The sequence below is a fragment of the Dermacentor andersoni genome, chromosome 4, assembly GCF_023375885.2.
Source record: "Dermacentor andersoni chromosome 4, qqDerAnde1_hic_scaffold, whole genome shotgun sequence".
NCBI classification, from domain to species: Eukaryota; Metazoa; Arthropoda; class Arachnida; order Ixodida; family Ixodidae; genus Dermacentor; species Dermacentor andersoni.
The window spans coordinates 176,183,771-176,207,332 of NC_092817.1; the positions used below are offsets into that span (position 1 = coordinate 176,183,771).

At 48.1% G+C, this 23,562-nt stretch overlaps 2 protein-coding genes across 6 annotated transcripts in view; one reads left to right on the plus strand and one right to left on the minus strand.

Annotated features, from left to right (window-relative positions):
• The window catches only part of LOC129384973 (uncharacterized), a 55,891-nt gene that overhangs the window by 24,614 nt on the left and 7,715 nt on the right, over positions 1 to 23,562 (minus strand). For 2 of the 5 annotated variants that reach the window (XM_072287579.1, XM_072287577.1), the window contains exon 3: positions 9,422 to 9,444. The exons of 2 other annotated variants lie outside the window; for them this stretch is intronic. In XM_072287579.1, the coding sequence (XP_072143680.1) occupies positions 9,422 to 9,444 (23 nt within the window). Of the gene's footprint in view, positions 1 to 9,421; positions 9,445 to 20,932; positions 21,089 to 23,562 lie in introns of all 5 variants that reach the window. One more of the 5 variants, XR_011893700.1, reaches the window with a different exon arrangement.
• The window catches only part of LOC126529477 (uncharacterized), a 98,214-nt gene that overhangs the window by 15,686 nt on the left and 58,966 nt on the right, over positions 1 to 23,562 (plus strand). Inside the window, exon 2 of the mRNA XM_072287576.1 lies at positions 9,261 to 9,358. Within this exon, the coding sequence (XP_072143677.1) occupies positions 9,267 to 9,358 (92 nt within the window). The 5' untranslated portion in view covers positions 9,261 to 9,266. The remainder of the gene's footprint in view (positions 1 to 9,260; positions 9,359 to 23,562) is intronic.

Here is a 23,562-nt window from a genome sequence, read left to right on the forward strand (position 1 = left end):
TCAGGAAACCAGTAATGCGTTTGTCCTCTCGGATTCCGCCGCATCTACACCCCGACGACCATAATTGCCGAAGCAGACTACGACATTATTCCAAGTCTCCCCGTGATTAAGCAACAGCAGCTCAGAAGTCTGCTCCGACGATACAAAGGCTGCTTTTCGACGTCATCGAGGATTCGACAAGCACCAGTCCCCAAGCATCGCGTAATCACCGCGGAGTACGCTCGACGACTCCGCCAGAGCCCTTACGGAGTTTCGCCGCGAGAACGCGAAGCTATAAGAGAACAAGTCGACGAAATGCTGCGCGACATCATCCAGCCGTCGAAAAGCCCGTGGGCATCCCCTGTTGTCCTGGTGAAGAAAAATGACATAACCCTACGTTTCTGCGTCGATTATCGTCGTCTGAACAAGATCACGAAGAAGGACGTATACCCCCTCCCACGGAAAACGACGCATTAGGTCGGCTCTGCAACGCTAAATACTTCTCCTCGATGGACCTCAAGTCTGGCTGTTGGCAAATAGAAGTCGACGAAAGAGATCGCGAAAAGACCGCCTTCATCACCCCAGACGGCCTCTACGAGTTCAAGGTTATGCCATTTGGACTGTGCTCGGCGCCTGCAACGTTCCAGCGCGTGATGGACACGGTTTTAGCAGGATTGAAGTGGCAGACCTGTCTCGTTTACTTGGATGACGTTGTTGTATTCGCCGGAAATTTGGACGATCACCTTAGGCGGCTTGCCACAGTACTAGAGGCCATCAAGTCATCAGGGCTCACTCTGAAACCATAAAAGTGCCGCTTCGCTTACGATGAATTTCTGTTTCTAGGCCACGTCATCAGCAAGTCTGGAGTCCGCCCTGACCCGCAGAAGACAGCGGCCATCGCGACGTTCCCGCAGCCCACCGACAAGAAGGCAGTGCGTAGATTTCTTGGCATGTGTGCCTACTACAGGCGATTTGTTATGGACTTTTCACCCATCGCTGAGCCATTGACAAAGCTAACTAAATGTGACGTCGAGTTCAAATGGGAAACGCCGCAGGCCGACGCATTTCAAGAACTAAAACGATGCATGCAGTCGCCGCCCGTACTTGCGCACTTCGACGAGCACGCCGATACCGAAATGCACACTGACGCCAGTAGCCTAGGCCTCGGTGCCGTCCTTGTCCAGAGAAAAGATGGACATGAACACGTGATAGCTTACGCTAGCCGGTCGTTGTCAAAAGCGGAAGGCAATTATTCTACAACCGAAAAGGAATGCCCCGCCATCGTTTGAGCTACAGCGATATTTCGCCCTTACCTATACGGCAGGCCATTCAAAGTGGTCACCGACCATCACGCGTTGTGTTGGCTAGCTAACTTAAAGGACCCTTCAGGATGGCTGGCGCGGTGGAGCCTCAGACTAAAGGAATATGACGTCACGGTAATATACAAGTCCGGAAGAAAACAATCCGACGCCGACTGCTTATCACGCGCCCCCATCGATCCCCCGCCGCAAGACGACGAGGACGACGACGCCTTCCTTGGGATAATAAGCGCGGAAGACTTCACTAAACAGCAACGAGCAGACCCGGTGCTAAAAGGCCTCGTCGAGTATTTGGAAGGGAACACCGACGTTGTCCATAGGGCATTTAAGCGTGGGTTGTCTTCGTTCACGCTACAAATCAACCTGCTCGTGAAGAAGAACTTCTCACCAGTCCGCGCCACCTATCTTCTTGTTGTACCCTCAGCGATGCGTCCAGAAATACTGCACGCCCTACACGACGATCCAACCGCTGCGCACCTAGGGTTCTCCCGGACGCTGTCGAGAATACAGGAAAGGTATTACTGGCCGCGTCTGACCGCCGACGTCGCCCGTTACGTCAAGACATGCCAAGAGTGTCAGCGACGCAAGACACCGCCGACAAGGCCAGCAGGATTACTACAGCCGATCGAACCTCCTCGCCGACCATTCCAGCAGATTGGGATAGATTTGTTGGGGCCGTTTCCGATGTCAACATCCGGGAATAATCGATCGTCGTGGCGACGGACTATCTCACCCGCTTTGCTGAAACTAAAGCTCTACCAAAAGGCAGCGCAGCCGAAGTGGCGAAATTTTTCGTCGAGAACATCCTGCTCCGACATGGTGCCCCTGAAGTCCTCATCACCGACAGAAGAACGGCTTTTACAACAGAGCTCGTCCAAGCCATTCTGCAGTACAGCCAGACAAGCTACAGCAGGACAACTGCCTACCATCCGCCGACCAATGGTCTCACGGAACGCCTGAACAAGACCCTCGCCGACATGCTAGCAATGTACGTCGACGTCGAGCACAAGGCGTGGGACGCGGTCCTGCCGTATGTAATCTCGCTTACAACACGGCAGTGCAAGAAACAACAGAGATCACGCCGTTTAAGCTGGTTTACAGCAGGAACCCGACGACGACGCTCGACGCCATGCTGCCCCACGTCACTGACGAAGAGAATGTTGACGTCACTAGCTATCTCCAGCGCGCCGATGAAGCCCGACAGTCGCCCGCCTACGGATCAAGAACCAACAGAGGACCGACAGCCGACACTACAACCTGCTACGACGCTTCGTCGAGTACCAGCCCAGCGACCGGGTTTGGACCCCGATACGCCGACGAGGACTGAGTGAGAAACTATTGCGCCGCTATTTCGGACCCTACAAGGTCAATCGACGTATTGGCACACTGGACTAGGAGGTCGTGCGAGACGGAATTTCGCATTCACAGCGGCGCCGCGCACGGTCTGAAGTGGTCCACGTGGTGCGTCTGAAACAATTTTACGCACGCTGACGAACTTCCTTATTTTGTTTTCTTTGCTACGGGTGTTTTCTTTATTACTTTCGTACCCGCCGTGATTGCTCAGTGGCAATGGTGTTAGGCTGCTGAGCACGAGGTCGCGGGATCGAATCCCGGCCACGGCGGCCGCATTTCGATGGGGGCGAAATGCGAAAACACCCGTGTATTTAGACTTAGGTGCACGTTAAGAACCCCAGGTGGTCAAAATTTCCGGAGTCCTCCACTACGGCGTGCCTCATAATCATAAAGTGGTTTCGGCACGTAAAGCCCCATAATTTAATTTTTAATTTTTAATTACTTTCGTTTGTATGCAGCATCGGGTCGATGCTTTTTAAAAGGGGGGTATTGACACGTGTAGTTATCTTTATCGGGCGACCACGTTTCGCCGCTTAACAAATGTTATCGCACAGAGCTGGACGCGCCTGTATGCACCGGAAGTTTCTGGAAAGTTATCGATGCTTCTACCCGGCTGTCTGTTGTCGCCGAACCTTGTGTTCTCAGATTTCATCGCGTGACGCGAATGGTGTAGAACTTCGTGGCAGGCACGCGGGTCCCAACGATTAGTCTGGAACATTCGATGACTGCTGTATAAAAGCCGACGCGCTTGGCCCCCTGATCAGATTTTCGACGATCGCCGACCATGTTCGCCGCCATCGTTGTGCTATAAGTGTAGCCTGTTTTTGTGGGCACAGGTTCGCCCAATAAAAGTTAGTGTTGTCTTTCATAGTATTGCTACTGTGTTCTTCAACGTCACCACCACGTGACAATATATATATATATATATATATCATGACCGCATCAAAGGTCGCTTCTACTGGCCTGGCTTGTCCGCCAGTGTAGCGAGGTATGTGGCTTCCTGCGCCCTAGGGCAGCGTCGAAAGCTCCCTACATCAGCTCCAAGCGGACAACTGCAAGCGGTCCCATGTCCGTCGCAACCATTTGAAGTCGTTGGCATTGATCTGTATGGTTCTCTTCCTGTGACTCTCACCGGTAAACGATGGATTGTGACAGCCGTTGACCATTTGACACGCTACGCCGAAACAGCTTGTGTGAGTTCTGCCTCAGCGTCTGAAGTTCCTGCATTCGTACTTCAAGCCTTAATACTGCGTCACGGTGCTCCTCGCGTCCTCCTGAGCGACCGTGGAAAAGCATTCCTCTCGCAACTAGTAGACGAAGTACTCAGAGCCTCCGGAACCACCCACAAGACTACCTCCAGTTACCATCCGCAAACCAACGGCCTAACAGAGCGATTTCATCGCACGCTGTCAGACATGCTAGCCGTGTACAGTACGGTCCACTGTTAAAGGGAACCTCGCGCAGCGTGGCCGCCGCGCTCCGCTAAGCGCCGCTGTTGAGAAGCGGCGATAATCGGCGACACCAGGCGCATGCGCAGTAACCGCGGAAGGTGGAGCCAGCCCCGCGTCGTCTGCTACGGCGCTCTTCTGGCGCTTGGTTTGCTCAGGCAGAAACTCTGGAACGTGACTGGAGAACTAAACATAAAAACCAGATTTTCCTCGCAGCTACATAATAAGCATGCGTTTCTGCTATATATATAATTTTTTTAATTTCCGATTCTTGTGAGCCACTTTTCCCCGATGCAATAGTTCTGCAGAAGAGACATTCCTAGTTCTCGTCCACTTTCTGTTCTGAACCCACGCAAGCCACCTCCTCTAGCTGCGGCGGGGCTATTACTGCATTTGATCTGTCGCCCAACATCAATGGCCGACATGGTTACGGTATTCATACTCCAGAACGACAAACGGTGCAGCTGCAGGCAACGAGACAGGTTAATGATGCAGAAATACACGAAAACCTTGATAATTCGACCGCCGTTTATTCGGATAATTCCGACTGCCTTCGAGGACCCGCCAAACACCTATGCAAGTCTACGGCCTCGAAAACTCGTTTATTCGGACGCGCTGCGGCTGGATTGTCTTTATTAGACGGACTCGCGATGTGGTACGTGCCGAGGTATTAACCTGGTGGGCTGAAATATTGGTTCTCTGCCCTGAACTGCATGATGCATCGTTTCCTGCATCCCTATCACTTCGCGCAGTTGCAGGTGTGTTGGCAAATTTTGAGACCACCGTTGATAGGCCGAGAAAGAATTCGGCCGCACAATTTCGTTTTCGGAGCATCGCTGTCATGCGCATATCAGACACCAAGCGAAGCGTGTAGCTGCAAGCCGTTTAGAACAATTATTGCCTGGTCACTGATCCTTCTTCATCAAGTTTTTCGAAGGCGTCTTGTCCCTTCACAGCCAATGCGCGCTTCCCTTCCTTCGGTCAGCGCTGCATTTCAGTTCCGACGAGTCGAAACTGCAGGATTTCTACGTGCTCTTCGCCGTTTAAGCGGTAAAGCTGCCTCCAGTGCGAAACCAATTGCAAAAAAGCTCCTGCTGGAGCACCTACCATATAATGAAAGTAGCCGCAGAAGCCTTTACCACGATGGATCAATTCTGCTTCCGACACTGTGGATAGTGTGCACAAATTGAAGAATTCGAAGAAATTGCAAAAAATTGTCATTGTCGCGCAGTTTTTGACTTCAGAGGAAATGGCCATTGCGCAGTTTTTCACGAAATAATCGCGGCACTCAATTCGCCTCCTCTCAACTTTCTGATCCATACTGGAACCGTATTATCCATCGCCTGTGTGGAATTTCTCCTGCACCAAATGCCAGATTACGTCGACAACTACGACTATTTAGACTCGAAAACAATGTGCTGCAATGCTACATCTACGACACCGACGGACACCGCCGCTTACCTGTTTTACGTGCTCTGTGCACACAAGTTCTTGAAGCCTTTCATGACGACCCATCGGCTCGTCACTTGGGTTTTCACAAAACATACAACCGCGTTAGGAGTCATTTTTTTTTTACCAGGCATAATTACATTTGTTGCCAAGCACGTCAGCTCGAGTCCAGTGTCAACGACGGAAACGAGCAACTTTGCCTTCTACTGGCCATACACAGTCCAGCCCATGTCCCAAGGCACCTTTTGCCATCATTGGAATACACCTGCTCGGGCATCTGCCCATAGCAGGTCATCGATGGATCGTGACTCCTGTCTACCACCTCAAACGGTACACAAAGACCGCTCCCCTGCGTTCTAGTTGGGCCTAAAACGTGGTCATGTTCTTTCTGGACCCCATTGTGCTGCGTCGTGGTGCACTTACTGTACTGTTGAGTGATCGTGGCAAGACGTTCATGTCAACCATGATTGAGGAAGTACTGAGAGCTTGTGCCGCAGTTGATAAGTGTGTTGAACTCTGATGAACATAAGTATTATGAGTTCAATGAGAAGTCTGAGGGCCTAAACTTGGTCGCACGATATATATATATATATATATATATATATATATATATATATATTGTCACATAGTAGTGACGGTGGACGGTGAAGAAGGCAGCAAAGCTGTGATTGACGAAACTGGCGTTTTATTGGGTGCTTCATTATTGCGTGACATACTACGCACAGTCTTTATTACATACGCTAGTTACACAGACGAAGCCGGTACGAAGAATATGCACCGAGAGAGGCGCACACGCATATACAGGTGAAACGACAACAAAATATTATGCATTGCACACACAACGCTAAACATTCCGCAAAAGGGACAATTTGGCAACATTGAAAAGCCTACACACTGCTACAAATGAGCATCAGCATTAGCACTTCACCTTTATGTTAGTGGCATTATATAAATCAGAAGAAAAGCGCTATATGTGACAGCTATGTCTATTTTTTTTCTGCCAGCTGTATCTTTGATGGGGGTTAGAAAAATACAAAATCATTTTGAAGCCGTGACGGTTTGCAATGTTTCTTCATAAACGTCGAAATAATTTCCTCTACGTTAACTGGCGCCCAATAAATTGACATGAGTGCTAACCCATTAGGGCCATCCTGAGCGGTTTGGTTTTCTTGGTACGTGCTAACCGTCTTTAATCTGGAGAAACTGCGTTCTGCGGTGGCGGTTGTCACTGGTAGCGTTGCCAAAAGCTTAAGGAATGTGTGAACGCTCGGAAATAGGCTCAGGTCACATTTTAGTATAGCGTCAGTGGCATAGCGCGGCGCCTCTTCTACTCGTGTTGCTTTCCCACTTCTGTTTCCACTATTTATCACTGTCCCCTTAGTGAAGGCATGTGCCTTGTCTTTGAAAAAAGCATGGGGTTTTACACACCAAAACCGCGAGCTGATAATAATCGTGGGGAACTCTGGAAATTGGAATCACCTGGGGCTCTTTGACGTGCACCTAAATATAAGTTCACGGGAGTTTTCACCCCCATCAATATACGCCCGACGTTGCCGTGACTCGATCCCGCTACATCGTGCTTAGCAGCCGAACACCCTAGCCACTAAGCAGCCATGGCGGGTACGTTTGCGTTGTGTATGTAGAATTGGAATGCCGGCTGCACGGAGTTTCATTTAGAGGCGTGTTTTGGTAGAAAAAACGGCAAACTACCCGATGTTGCTCTGCGGCTCTAACAGAAGCTCTAAGATTGTCCATGTCGGGAATAAACGTCACTCGCTTATAGTATCCTTCAATTGAAAAGGAGTTAGCCCGATGTTGCTGCGTGCGAAGTTCTCACGGCATTTTACAGTTTACGCCGAAATCATTCGCTGCCTTTTGACATTGTGAAAATATGCAAAACTCTGCCTCTAAATTAGGAGCCATTTCTTCTAGCTTATGCAACACAAGCTCTACGTAGTCTAAAGCGACGTTCATGTCAGCAGACGTGTTCTGTAAGTACTCACACAAACGGCATGTCAAGCTTAAGAAGGTGTCACAAAAAGTAAGACCTGAGGAAGATAAAGGAGCATACTTGATGGTGGAGGGCAGACGCGGTGGAGGAACTTGTTGCGTAGTGGGAGGCATCCTTGAGATCTTCTAGTGCCGCGAATACTTGGGGCAATGCCTTACTAAATATCGAGGCCGTTTCTTGTAGTTCCACCCACGTAGTTTCACAACACCGTCGTAAGCGGCAGGATTTCGAGGCAATGGGAAGGTGCCTTTTAAGGACCGCACTTCTTTGAGGTGATGCCCTGAAGAAAGTGCAAACGTTTTTAATCGTGCCGAAGGCGCGTTCAATGTCTTCGACATTCAAGGCGGCACTCAATTAGAGACCGAAGGAGTGCGATGAGCAATTCGTGTGCAACGCAGTTGGACACTCTGCGAATGATTCCCTGTACGCCACACAACGCGCCACTTATCGCTGCGGCGCCATCGAAGCCTTGGCCTCTTATATGTTCCATGTTCACCTAGTTTAAAAAGCTCACTTTTGAGCGCGTGAGCCAAGCTAGAAACACTGGTGTCTTCCACAGCTGCAAAGAAGAAGAAATCGTCTCGAATGTACGAAGTGCTGGGGTCATCATATCGCATGAAGAATGAAATTGTTCTGTTTGCGATGAGTCCAGCGTTTCGTATGCCAGCACGGTAACAAACCCACTCTGGTTTGTTAACTTCTATGAATACGTTGTCTTGGAATAAGTTTCCCGATAATAAAATAGCCTCCCCATTTCGGTGGGCGGTGTGTACGCACGTGCCCCTGGGTGCGCGCCTGCCATGCGGTCAATGATGAACTTGTAGGAAATTGGAAGAAACCTAAAGCTCTCAAGTTTTTATCTAGGTACGTTGTGCCCGTTTATTTTTTTCGGGAGATAAAAAAATTGCGCGATATATGAAGAACATCACGTGACTAATCGCCAGCTCGCATCAAACAGCCAGCCTCCTCAAACAACTTCTATAACTTTTAATTGCACGGCTCGCGCATTATCTGGCCTATCCGGCCGTCACCGCCTTAGTGTTGATAAGGAAATAGTGCGCACAACTGGTGGTTGATGTGTCATGGCAAGAATGCATTCACTGACTCTAGTCTAGCCTGTTCGAGCGCGTCATCTGCTTTATGATGCGAGCGTGCGGTTATTCGCGTGATATTTTTTTTTTTCATTTTCAGTGGGCTTTCTTTATCACCCGCAAAGAATAAACGGGCAGAAAGTACCTGGCTTAGAACATGGAAGCTTTATTTAGGTTCCTTAAATTTTCTACAAATTCTTCCCTGACAGTACAGCATTCAGAGCCGTAATTACAAATTAACTAATTGCTAATAATTAATAACTATATAGGCCGCAAAAAGATTGTGGTGGCTGCTCTACTCAACTGTGAAAAATATGCGCTTGTCATCCTTGCGTAGAATGGCCCCCTTTTTGGTGAAATTCTATGCATGGCAGACGAAACACCCTCAGTATATTTTCTTTGCCAAGGCGACCAAGATGAATAAAACTCCATCCGTACATTTTTTATGGTAGGATGCTTCTATTTTGAGAATATGAATAATTTTCGATTGACTTAGCTTTCCGCCGCTCTCTTTAATTAAGCACCAGTCATGATTTTAAAAATGTTATAACTATAGCTATTAAAGACAACAAATGACGCAGCATACTTAAATCGTGCCACTCACTTGCAGAGCCCGATGTCCTACGTGCCTGTGCTGCTGCGTGACTGTTGTGCTTGTGCTAACACAGCTGGTCTTGGCTTTAGCTTTGTTCTACCTGACCACCACAGGTGAGCCTCTGAACAACCTGTGTCTATATTATAAGCAAATTAAGATTATATACTGATACTTACTGGACGATTTGGAGGAATACTCTCTATGGAAGAAACATAGAATTGTTACAAAAAAAAATATTGGTAAACCAACGCTATTTATGTGCTATTATTGCTACAGTGAACGCTAGAACGTATCGAGAGCCTAACTTAACGCTGCAATAGTTCCTTTAGGCATTAGGAAGAGTATAGGCTTGGGCTCGTTGGTAACACATTACAACTTTAGGCATGTTTGTACGCCAAATATGTAAGCGTTACCTGACTGTATTCCCTCAATTTCATAAAATGTATCCTACGTTTCCTCTACATCAGCGCAGTGCAGTATAGGAGAACTTGACGTCTTGTTGATCTCCTTGCCTTGCCGTTAGCACCAATCTCTTATCTGATTATAGTTGTCCTGAGGCAGGTGGCATGCGCCAAATATATAAAGATAACTTGACAGGAAACATTATAGCTTATAGGCAAGTTCATTATGTCTTATCACAATCGTTAATTTAAAGGTCTATATATATTTGACGTCAGGAGGCTTCTGGCGCGGAATTCACTAAGCAAACTTGCGAAGAAATCTTGGCGTAAGAAAAGTCCCGAGAAACAAATCGTATTCACGGCACTAAAACTGTTCGTAAGATGAGCAAGCTTTTGATGCCCACCGCTGCAAAGACGAGCGCTGCAGTAAAGAAAAAAAAAAAGGCGTGTACGCAAAGGTAGCACATGTGTAAACCTTAGTACTTGCGTGAGAACTAATTTTAAGTCATTCACGAAACCTAAATAGCCCTCGCAACTGCTGCTCGCAACGCAATAGCCCCCAAACTCCACACTCATGCACACTTACGCTTATCATTGGAGACACTTCGTTTTCAGTTTGTTTCGCATGCGCAATGCCAGTAATAGGCAACAGGCCGTGCGAAGACCATGCGACAAAAAAAAACCGACAGCGCACAACTACCCATCGTCGTAATATGATTGGGAGGATATGCTTACTCTAAACTCCGGACTGACATCAGTCCTGGCCAAAAGGACGCGAGTCACATGTTCAAGCCACTTCATGCGATGTTCTTTCTACATTGTCCTCCTCCACTAAAAAACTCTTGATGTGCGTTTGGGAATTCCAGCGCAACAAATTTCTTCCAGCCGGCGACAGTCTTACGGTGCTCGATATTGGAATGCATCACGTAACCGCGCAAACGACAAGGGACAAAGAAGGAAACGCACAGGACAGGCGCGGTACTTGAACGTTGAAGTTCCCCGCTGTCCTGTGTGTTTCCTTCTTTCTCCCTTGTTGTTTTCGCGGTTACATGATGCATTCCTATTTCGACCAACAGCTAGCCCGCCTATCCCGGTTAATTACGGTGCTCCACGCCTGCGGCGCATTAGTCAGGTCAATATGACGGCAAGAAAATCAGGCAAACAACGCAAGTGAACTAAAACGCGTCGTGTCAGCAGGAACAGCATTTATGTCACTCGAATTATACCGACTTATGTGATGCACTGGCGGCGCACAGTTTGATCCCTTAATTCAGCGCGTTTCGACGAAGCTACAACGTTTGTGTGTAATGCGCAGTGTAAGTGCATGTCGTACGGGTTGTACAGAAGGGCAGAACGAACTTCACATCAAGACCATTGTGCTTGCAGTATTCGGCTGACAGCTCAAGAATGCTTTCATTCATGTGCAATTTCCATATTTACGTTCAAGCCACAGCGCACCTATCCACAAATGCTCAGGCTTGGACTCTGCCTCGGAGATTCTTCTGGCTTCACATGTTTTAATGATCGGCAAGGTAATCGAAAAAATACTTATCAAGAATGCGGTCAGGCATGGAGACACTATCTGCCAAATAATATTCACTGCATGCTTATCACATATATTCAAGCTAATAGACTGGGAAGGATTAGGAGTGACAACCAACGGCTAATACATTCCCAGCCTTCAGCTTGCCGATCACAACACCCTGTTCAGCAACGCCGGTGACACACTGCCACAGTCACTTGAGATCCTAAACTAATTAAGTGTGCGAGTAGGTTGAATAATAATATGCAGAGGACAAATGCAATATTCAAGAACCTGCCAAGCGAACAAGAACTCATGAGGGGTAAGTTAATCTAAGTGAATTACTCTCATGGAAATATGATCATGAGAACGGAATTCACAGAAGAATGAGAGTGGGTGAGATCACCTACGGCCGGCATTTCAATATGATGAGCAGGAGCTCAACGCTGTGAATTAAGTGTGTAATCCTTCCATGCTTCAAGTGCTATTATAGGAGCAGAAACATAGAGATTAATAACGAGTTAAGGACTGCATCAACAACCGATGGAGTGAGAACTGTGAGGCCTAACGCAAAGAGAAGACTAGAGCGGTGGGGATCACAGAGGGAACGGGGTAGAGGTAGTTCAAACTAACAGGACAAATTGGAGCTCGACAGGATGCGTAGTTGTTAGCGCAAATAATTGGTGGTGCATTAGAAAGCCACATTTGATGCTAGAGCAAAGAAAATGTCCACGACGGCAGAAAATTATGTGGCGTAACGAATCAGGAAAATTCGTAGGCATTACTTGGAATCAGCTAATGCATGTCAGGGCTAATTAGCGATTACTGCGAGAGGCCTTAGTCTTACAGTGAACAAAGATAGGCTGATGATGTTTTACAACGTCCAAAATCCGCTCACAATTCTAACGGACTCGCGCTCTTGAGCAACAGTTTGCTTCGTACGCCGAGGCCGTATTCCAATGTATACAGAACGGCGTCGGTGCCCGCTTGGATACCACCACTCCAGCTTTCGGCTCTTACCAGATGTGCATCTAGCGTCAATGTCGCAAGATTGACTACTAGAACCAAATTTATCTGAGGCCACGTAGATTGTTGAAACCATATGTGCTTCGTTTACGGCGGTGTGTAGTATTGTGACGGGCCCTTTAACGTGTGCTATTATGAGGCTGGCAAATTTGTGGAAACGTTGGCGCTGATCATTCTGGTGATGTTGACTGATTAGCTTTGACTTCTGTAGCACTACTTGGGCTTATGACAGCCAGCGTATTAGCAGCTTCCGGCTCCGAGGTCACCAACCTATGATTTATTGCCTGTCTCCAAAACTAATGTATACGCGCCATTGTGCATTTTCCCACTGGCAGAATCCCGCCACCTGAACCTGCAAAACAAGCTCTTGACCTGGTGCAAAACATCATCGCGGTTTATCAGCTGAGGAAAAGCCGAGAAAAAGCGATGAACGTTGTTACAACGGCAAAACGTGTTGTGTAGCTAACTTTGCTCGTGTGGTTGTTACGAAGTCATTTGTGCCACAATTTGGCAGTGTCGGTAGCCAGGGCCTTATTCTGCATTTATTTTTCAGGCTGCATTTGTAGCACTCTGTGCCCTCTACAGGGATCCTGTGCGAAGGGATCCTATTGTTGGTAGGCACCCGAGGACGTCCTCGACCATACCCTTAGACGGAACCACCTACCGAGGCAGCTGATGAGCCTATCGAACCAGCTACCGCGTGCTACGCATTCACATACCATAGCAGTGAACGTATGAATGCTGGGTCCCTTGTCTTGAAACCGCATGAGCAATATATTACGCAGCTTTTGCAGTGAAGCTGTATACCTGAACCCTCCACCCCCCCCCCCCCCTCCAATGCATTTGGAATTTGTCGTGTCCGCGGGCAAAAACTCAACCAATCAGCGAGAAGCCAGCGCAGCGGACGCAGTTGGATTCCTTCAGCACCACAAGATAGCACATGTCTTCGCGTATCGGCGGTGGCAGCGGCCGTGCGGGGGAGAGTACACGTATTGACGAGCCATTTCACTCTGAATGTGGACGACCAGCGAAGCTGTAGCACATCACACAAGGTTAGACAAGAGGACATGTATTTATTTTTATCATTTAGTAATAGCAGTGACGATGGCTTTACGATTGTTGTGATAGACGCTGATTGGTGCGGTTACAACCTTAGCCAGAATCTTTACCAAAAGTAAATATATACACCACAGGTGTTGAGTAGTTTAGCGATTTCAACTATTTTGACACATCAAACCAAACTCTTCTGTCACAAAATGAGTAAACCATTCCTTGGCTGGTTTTCAAATATCCAGATTGAATATGCAGCGTTGATCACAGAGGTAGTGTCATCGCAGCTAATCCATGCAAAGTGCGTGGTTGTAAACGTGCGTGTGCCTGAAGTCATAGACACAGTGAATATCACAATTCCGTACTTCGTTTGTACCTCACAGCCAATCACCACTGTCGGGGGCATTGTCCTTTTGCGAGTCAGGGGTGTATGGATGTACATACACTCAGTCCTTTGCGCAATGCCTGCTGCTCGTGAGTCCACCTGCTGTTCACAAAAGATTCTGATATACTCACTAATTTGATACAAAGAATCCTTAACAATTTCATGTATTACTATCGTTCATATTATTGTTAAGAGCGGAGTGTTTCACCTCTGCCGCGGGTCGTCCCGGTATTCCACTACCTCCGTGACCGGCCTACATTTTTGCCTGCGAAGACGACAAATGCATAGGGGGGGGGGAGGGGGGCGGGTGCTGAGTGTACAGTTATACAGCTTCGCCAAGCAAAAACGAGGAACTAGGAATCTCGCCTTCCCCCCGTAGCGTTTCCCGCAAGGGTTTCCCGGCAATGATTACGGTTGCATAAGCTGCAGTTGCCGTAAAGCGGCAACAGTAGCATACAAAGGGTGTGTCGCAGCTGCACTTTCGTGTGTTAAATAAGAACCCGCCTAGCAATTTATTTGTGTTGTGACAGTGTTATGGGAAGATCACATATAGTGAGCACTTCTCTAGAGCAGCGTGGATACGAGGCCCGGCAAAACTGTGGTTAAGCGTAATTCTCTTGTGTCTGGTACAATCTTTGTAGGTGCACGAAGTCGCGGCACAAGCCAAATAGCAGACGGTTGAGACATCTTAGCCTAATAATTACCTAAAGTGCATCTGAATGTCGCAATGTAAATGATTTGAAGCTACGTCACAATGGGTAATTGTTGTAGTTGTCGTGTATGGCTTCGCTTTCACAGCGTGGATCGGAGACAAAGTTTTTTTAACTTTCCGTAACTTTCCGAACACAATTGACAGCGCTTTCTTTTTAATTTTTGAGAAGTGTCCCTCAGCATCTGATAGTACTCTGGAGGCGTAATCTACCGGGCGCCAGCCGTCATTATGCTCTTGCAGTGAAATTAACCCCCTACCGTGCGATGATGCATCAGCTGACAACATTGTATCTTTTGATCCGTCAAAAGTGGTCAGGACTGGTGCTTTATTCAGAAGTTCCTTGAGTTTTCGCCGTTCTTGCTCGAGCGGATTAGACCACTCAAAGATACTGTCACCCTTATTCAGTGAAAGCAGTAATGTATCCCTAGGTGACAACTTCGGGATGTACATCCCAAAGTAATTTATCAAGCCTAGAAACCTTTAGACAGCTGTTTTGTCTTCTGGTAGGGGAAAATATCTCTCCACCGTCACGAGCACGTCACATTCCCTTATGCCACTTTTACTGATAACGACACACAGGAATACAGTTTCTGAGAGCTCAGACTGACACTTTTCGAGATTGAGTGTGACATTCTCGCGCTTCAGGCGAGCTAAGCCAGTAGGCAGTTGCTATATCACGCTTTTGTATGGCACGTTGACAGAATAGGCTGTAATTCATATGTACTATATTTCCCTGTAGGGTTTTCGAACTTCACATTCATCGTTTTCTGAAACACCTCAGACTAGGAACCAATTCCGAAGGATAACCGCAAGTACAGGTACCGCCCGGATGGCGTTGGAACTGTGCATCTCTTTGGTGTGGTGGTTATCCAGCGGAATTTGACGCAACCCAGAGTTTCCGTCGAGTTTCGAAAAGTAACATGCGCCAGCCAGTTGCGCCTGGCTTTCCTCTCGTTTGAGCAGTTGGAAATGTTCACATTTGAATTCAGCGTTGATGTGTCACTGATCGTTTTTGAACGCATCGCATAATCCCTGCCGCAAGTAAGCAGTCCTGTTCCTTCCCTAATCGATGTCTCTGTACAAGAGGTGCGTGTCTGGCTGGCTGCACTACGGGTTGCACTCCCTCAGCTAGCACAATCTTGTACGGTCGTTTCTCACATCCAACACCATGAAACACGTTGAGAAATCCTCCTAAGACAGCTGCCTTTAGAGATAACTCTGTCGAAACCTGCCATACCCTGTTGATGATACCGAGTTGTTCACAGGTGTGAAGGCCAAGTATTGCACCGTTGCATTTCTTGACGACGAAGAATTTGAGCAGTGCATTGCGTTCCTTCTAAATTGTGCTCACTGCTACGGTACCCACGTGTCCAATGACGCTACCACTATAAGCCCGCAGAATTGCGTTGCTTGAGTTAATCTTCGCAACTTGGAGTAGATTCGCTTAAGCTCCTGTAGCGACTTTGACATGGGCCACTTCGCCTTGGAGCTGCACAGGTTCAGTACAGCGCTGACAATCGTCTGGTCGTGTGTTGACAAGCAATATTTCAAGCCGCTCGACGACGGCTAAGATGCGCGTTCTCTTTTTTGGAAACTTCTCGCACTCGCCAACAACAGGTCGCGCAATAATTTTTCTTGTCACAGCTCCAACATATATTTCCATATGCTGGACATGCGTTGTTGCGGAGCTTGAAACTCTTGCATGACGAGCTGACGCTCTTGCCTGGAGGCGAACTCTACAGTCCCTTGCTAATGCCACTCGACCCGCTGAAGTTACCTCGAGGCGCATTTCGGCGGCTCTGCTGAATCCCCGCGACTGTCTTGCGCGTTTCCACGAGCGTCTCTTGCTTCACTTTGGCCACACTTTTCTGCATTTCCTCGAACATTTCATTCTCTTTCTGGACCACCTTTTCCGCTCGACACATGCCAACCGCTTGTGCCAGCGAATGATAGATCTTCCTCCCGGAGCATTCACTCACGCAGTTCGTGGTCGGCGATGCCCTTGATAATCTCGTCCCGCAAGAGTGAATTGTTCACCAGAGAGAACTGGCACTTTTGGATGTTTAGCTGCAAGGCTCCCAAGAACTGCTCGAACGGTTCGCCTTCCTCTTGAACGGGTATGGAAAAAACGTGGCGTTCGTAGGTTTCGTTCTTTTTCGACATACAGTAATCATCAAACGTTTTACCGATTGCGTCATAAGTAGCTTTCAACGTGTCTTCAAGTGTGTTATACACGTCCTGCGCCTCCTTACCAGCAACATGGAGAAGCAGAGCTATTTTCTCAGCGTCTGTGCTTCCATCCGCATTTTCTGTCGCTTTGTGGACCAACTCGAATCATTGGCGAAAACTCTTCCAGTTATCCGCGACTTTGCTCCACAGTACGAGCTCTGTGGGCGGCTTAAGAAACTCCACTGCGCGGACTTGTTTGCCGACTGCCGAAAGTAATCACCGAACTACTTCTGACAACTTTCAACTCACGCAAGATGACGAATGATGTTATTGCATTGGTCTTCATACAGTAATTGCCAAAGGTGAACTGTGGCGCTAATCTTTACGGGCGCTGCAATCCCAGCGATTGTACCAGCCTGGGGATTACGGGAAGTACATGGATTTGCCTAAACTTCGTTCTCCTGGCTTCAAACGGCTTTGGGACCTTGTAAACTCGTCCTTTTCAAGAATGTACTCCCTGATAAATGATTAAATAAACATTCAAACTGTCCAACCGCACGATTCGAGCACAGGAGCTCTAGCACAGGAGCATCATACTGAGAGCATTAGGCCACGCATGCGTCGACGAGTGATGCGGAAAGCCCTTATGATTTTATCGCCTGCATGCCAGTGCCTTGACGCACGGCGCGTTTCGATTTGGCCATGTCGACAAGGTCAGTTGTTGCAATTAGTAGCAATTGTGCGTGTTCGTAGCGTCTTCTGCACTTCGAAGAATATAGATTGCTCTAAAATTTACAATTAAGGCATAACAAGCGTCATAAACAAAGCCACAATAACGCCTGAATCGACAAGCCCAAACATCAGACCAATCCATGTACTTCTTCTGATTCTCATGGGGGGTCACCGACTGCTCTGCCAGAGTTCCCTCTAGTACATTGTAAGAAAGTCTTAGAATTTATTGTCTTCAACACACGGGCTCGCTGCAAACCAAGGTTGCCAGCCGGGAGCGTTGGATGCAGTTATGTCCAACTATATGCAGGCGATGCTGTATGCTTGGAGCTGTTTGGTACAGTTGAGGTAGTGAGGCATTGCATATAAAGGGCGGCAAGCTTTTACGGAATGGTATCTCCTTCAGCTGTCTGCAATTGTTAGTATATCTTCAGCCACTTCTCCCCGGGCCGTGTCTTGCAAGGTCCTTCTAACTTCATCGCTAGTTATTGAAACAGCCTCTGTATCCTGTTCATCACTACTTCGAGTGAAAGTACCTTGACTTTTCTGGGTATTGCATAGCTCACTATAAGCGTATTTTGGTGCTGTTAGTATATCACCCGATTTCTGCTGTGATTGTGCTGCTTATCTTTCAGTGAATACATTTGGCTAATCCTATGCCATGTTTACTTCTCACTGATCTTATGCTGCAGGCACCTTTTATTGCTTTCTCAATCTGTGCCACGTTATAATTTCGAATATCGCTTTCTTTCTTTTGCTGATCAGTATTTACATTTCGGCGACTTTCCTCGGATATCTTGAGTTAGATTGTCTCAGGCTTTGTCGATTCTTTATTAGGTTCTTCCTTACTTAGTAGGGCTTACCTTCTTGTTGCCTGGGTACATTACCTCCCACTTCAATTGCTCCTTCAGAAATCAGCCTAATTACTTTTCGATCCATTATCTCTCTTAGACCTTCATCTTCCTCTTCTAAAGCTGCATATTTGTTTGGGAGCACCAACCTGAATTAGTTTGCTTTTACCCTTACTGTTACTTTTTGTCTCTTCAAATTGACAGAAATCCTAGGCCTCACTATCCTATGGTCAATTCCGTTTACCCTATCTCACAATTCTTCAGCCGGCATTATGCTTGGACCGGCAGATGGCATGAAATCTGTTTAATTTTTAATTTCTCCATTACGCATTTTCCAGGTCCACTTTCTGTTGTACGCATTATTTGTAGTACCTTTCCTTCCGCAAATTCTGCCAATATATCTCCTCTAGTATTGTCAGAATCGACGCCGTAATAGCCAATTGCTTGTTACCCAGTATCCGGAGAGTATGAAATATCGTTGCGCTAAAACTACAGGAAGAACAGACGAAGAGAACGAAATGCGCTTGCCTTTGCAGCGGCTTGGTGTCGGCGCGGCCTTTTTTCATCAATTCATCTTGAATAAACGCACCCCATCGTAAGAGTTTTGGCGGAGGGGCCGGGTAAAACAACAGCGCCCCCAAACAATGATGACGAACCGCCCGGTGAAGCGCAATTCTTGGAGCTTCGCCGAAGTCGCCAAATTGCCGGTCTGCCACCACAGATGGCTTCCGACGGCGACATCCCACCACCTTGCTCCAGCTACCCATGGCAGCCATACATCGAACCACGAACCTAAGCCGAAAAAGCCGGGAAAGACGTGGAAGGATGGCTCAGCTTTTACCAACGCGCAAGTGGGATCAGTGGGTGGAATGCCATCGCCCAGCTTAACAACGTTGCGTTCTTCCTCAAGGGTAACTTGTCTGCTTGGCTTGAAAGCCAAGAAGAAAGCATGACGACGTGGTAAAAGTTCGCAGACAAAATCAAGAAGTAATTCGAAGATCACGCAGCTTAAAAGAAGCGTGCAGAGCAAACCCGAATGCATGCAGCCCAATTTCCCAGAGAAACCTGCCACACATACATCGAGGAAATGCTGAAGCTGTGCGAGGCCCTGCACTCTCCGATGGGTTATCTATTAAAAGGGATCGCCGAGGACGTGCACTAGTTTCTCGTTGGAAAAGACAGTCTGAGCTCCGTAAGCGACGTCATTCGGCGGTGCCGTGCATTTGAAACCTTAAACGCTTGGCTTATCACAATGAAGTACGGCCGCCTCGCCTACCTAACTAACGTAGCCATTGTTGACGTGGTGGCAGGTCCATCTGACCTTACGTCAGTTATTCGGCAAGTGGTGCGCGAAAAGCTTGAACGGCGTGAGGCGGCTTCCCTCTCGACTCCGCGGGCTCGAGAGACCTTTTCTCACTGCGATTTCCGTGAGACGTCCATCAACGCCGCCTCCGTAGACGCCTACAACATCGTTCCTCGTTCAAGAGCACTAAACCGTACTATGAACGCACAGCCCAGTTACCAGTTCCACGACGGTGACTCAGCCAGACCCGCTGCAGTTCCTCAAGAGTGAGACGGCCGGGACAGTTACCGTGCTACTGACAATTTCGGTGCGTCCTGTGTGCGCCTCGCCTGCTACCAATGCGGTATTCGTGGTCGTGTCGCCAGATTTTGGCCTCATCGCCATTGGACGTCACCACCGTTCCATTAGCGACCACGCTCTCTTTATCGGCGTAGCAATCGGCACGGCAACGGGACACGCTGGGCTTCTTACTCCAATAGCAGGACCAACCACCAGGCGAGTTACCGTAGCGACTCACCAGCTTCTGTGCAGAGCTTGACACCGCGGCCTTCACGCCAGCGCAGGTCTTCATCTCCACGACGACATCTCACGTCGTGCCGTCTGGAAACTAGGCGGCACGACTAATGGGGGTGAAGTCACCCGTCATTATCGACTACGCGCACTATGCCTCCACCAGTCACCATGTGTCATAACAAGATTCGTGTTTTAGTGGACAATGTTGCTACATTGGCCTTAGTGCACACAGGAACGAGTGTCTCCGTTATTAGCCTGGATTTCAAAATCCGACTAGGCCGTAAAGTGATGTTTTGCAGGGATAACGCTAATGTATTTCGTGCTTTGAGTGTAGAGTTGCTCCGACCTATTGGAGTGTGCACGGTGAACGTTTATTTCTCCGATAACGTGTATCAAACCGAATTTGGAGTGCTTGCTCAATCCACTCCCAACGTAATTTTTGGCCTCGATTTCATACAACAGTGCGGTGCCACTGTGGACTGCGATAGTGGCGAGCTTTTCTTCTCTCTTCTTTCCGACCAACCTGGTACCTGTTCACGCGATCTCGACGTCATTGAACATGCTTTCTTACCGGCACGTCCCTAATGGAAAGTTCGGGTTGCTGCTGGCGGTGTCGACGCCGATACATTTGATGCAATTGTTGAGCCTGTGCCTTCGATGGCTGTGAAAAAATGTGTGCTCGTACTTCGATGCGTCCTCTCTGTGGCATGCGGAGCAAGTGCACTGTGGGCGACAAATTTAGCCTCCCAGTCTGTTGTGCTACCCAGTGGTATGCGACTTGTCTCTTTATAAGTGGGTACCAGTCTCAGCATACGCGCTTCAACTCATGACACGTCACACGAATCCCGAGAGCACGGGGCTGACCACTGTGTCTCTGAAGAGTCGTCGCCTTCTTTAAAAATGATCAGCAAGTCCATGTCTTCAGAGAAGCGTCAAGTCTAGGTCAGCGTCTTTAGCAAGCCTGTGACATTCTTTGATTTCGCGCAGAATGCTAACAAAGTTCGCGTTCTAACTACGCGGGCTCACCACAGGATCGACACGGGGTCCGCGCATCCCATTAGGGAGAAGCCTCACCGCCTGTCTGCGTCAGAGCGCAAGGTCATCGCTCAACATGACGACGACATGGTAGCCAAGGGCATCATCCAAGATTCCTCTAGGCCTTGGGCTGTGCCGCTCACACTCCTGGAGAAGAAAGATGGGCACTAGATGTTTTGTGTCGACTACCGGCGTCTCAATGCTGTGATGAAAAACGACGTATGTCGACTTCCCCGGATCGATTACTTTATCGACTGCCTTCGTTCCGCATACTGCTTTTCATCTGTAGAGCTCCGATCGCGCTACTCGCCGATACCCATCCACTCAGCTGAGAAGGAGAAAACCGCTTTTGCGACCCTGGACGGCTTGTTTGAATTCAACGTCATGCCGTTTGCTTTATGCAACGCGCCTGCAATATTTGAAAGGTTTCTGGACTCGGTACTGCGCGGCCTGAAATGAGAGGTTTATTTGTGTTATCTAGATGACGTCGTCATTTTTGGTCGCACTTTTACAGAACACAACCATCGACTGGACGTTGTTCTAACGTGCCTTGAACAAGCTTCCCTTATCCTCAACTATAAGAAATGTCACTTTGGCCAGCGAGATGCGCTAGTACTTGGACATCTAGGGGGCAACCAGGGGATGCGACCTGACCGACAGAAAGTCGCTGCAGTCAGCTGCTTTAACTCCTTACTGCATGAGTATTATTTTTCACGTGAAAGAACTACAGCAGGCTTGATTTGCAATGCAAACACCCAAACTTAACTTAGTTTTTAACAATAATGCGCGGTTTAGATTTATTAGAGCGTTTTCTTCGCGTATCACATATGATACCCCATGCAGTTAGGGGTAATTTTTTTGGTCGTCTAGAATAACATGGGATATGAAGAGAAAAGAAAGCGTGATTGAAAAACGAATAGAAAACTGGTGAAATAACATTTATTGCACAAAGGTATTGCAGCTTCCCTGAAATTTCATCATGAAAGCAAGGGTGATGATATCCCTTGCTTGCGTGACTAATACATCTTGCCCTCCTAGTGGAACGATGCGAAGCAGTCTCGCTCCCAGTTGAAACAAAGGGCTGCATTACACTTTTCGCATGATACATTTGTGAGGTGGTTGCAAGAGGGCAGGCTGCAGCGCACTCGCTTGTCAAGCCAATCGGGCATGTGGTCCATTTTGTCGAGGCGAACATCAGCAGTTGGCAGAGGCGCCAGCGTGGCCATCTTCTTTGCTTAGATAAGTGACTCGATTTCAGTGCTCGGTCTCCCTGCGCGCTTCCTTTCCTGCCCTGCAGAGTCCTTCTGCGACAGAAGCCTTGAACTCAAGCGGGGGAGTCTTCGTACTTTTTTGCCTTCGCCAGAGAAGCAAGGCATTCACATGGTGAGATCCATCAGGTGAAAAAATATGTGGTGGTACCATTTCTTTGATGGAATCTTGATTCGGTAATAGCCCAGCATCAGGTCGAGGAGGTCTACACCGCCCATATTTGTTTAATAGATCAACACAACCATTGGGCAGGTAGCCACTTTGCGCGCTTTTTCTTTTGAAAAGTACCGTTTTACTACGTCCGCTGTTTCACTACCGGCGAACGCGGAGAACAACGTGACTGTTTTATTGTTGCGCCACGCTACTGCAGACAGCTTGGTCCCCGACACTTCGCATGCCCTTTCTTCATATGTTCCTCTCTCGTTATTTTCCCTTTCTCTCGGGAGCGTTCAGCCAGATAGACGGTATCATCGCACAGTGCCAAGGCAGTCAATCTCTGCGTTCTCTAAAAATACTTCCAGAAGACTAGTAGTAAACCAGTTGTCAAAAAACAACTGGTGACTGTTTTGCCTGGTAGTGGTGCGAGACAACCTCACGACAAGATTGCTGCTTGCGCCTAGGTCAGGCTCACCTGATAGCTTCTTGTTTTCCGCGGCCCCACTGAAGACCTCGAAATCGTAGCAGAAACCAGACACCCGACTCAGAGCAAAACTTTGTATCCCCAGCGATGTGGTTCCTTTGGATGGTATTGCTTCAGTGAGCTTCGTCCCTTGAATGGAACAATTTGCTCGTCGATGCACAGTTTCTCTTCTCGCGGAATTGTCCTCAGCTGCTCAAGCAATTTGTTCAAGAGGGTCTCACCTTGTGCAGCTTGTCATGATCAATAAAAGTCTCATAATCATTGAAGTGGAGAAATCGTTTTAGTTCGTCCCAGCGGTTCAGGCACATCACGTCTGACCTTGTGGTGTCCGATGCTGGAGCTCAAGTAGTTTCGGGTGCTTGGCAGCTGAATGATCGACATGCAAAGAGCCATTCCGACGAAGCTTTCGAGTTCCTCTACACTCACGGTGAGAGGCTTTTCTGGACGATACTGAATTGAGTAGCGCAACGATTCCTCGCGAATCATCTTTAAGACCTCAACGGGACATAGGAATTTGAAGAAGTGGAAGGGAGTGTCAAGGTATTTCGTAGTCCATGGCATCACGGTGTTCCCAGTGAACTCAATTTCTCTTGGGTCCCTTTCAAGGCATAAGTTTGTCAACTTTGGTGCACATTTTGCAGGTCCTTTCTTGCCTCTAGAAGTCGATGCTGGAGGAGGAGCTTTATCTTCACTATCATCCTCACTTTCAGGT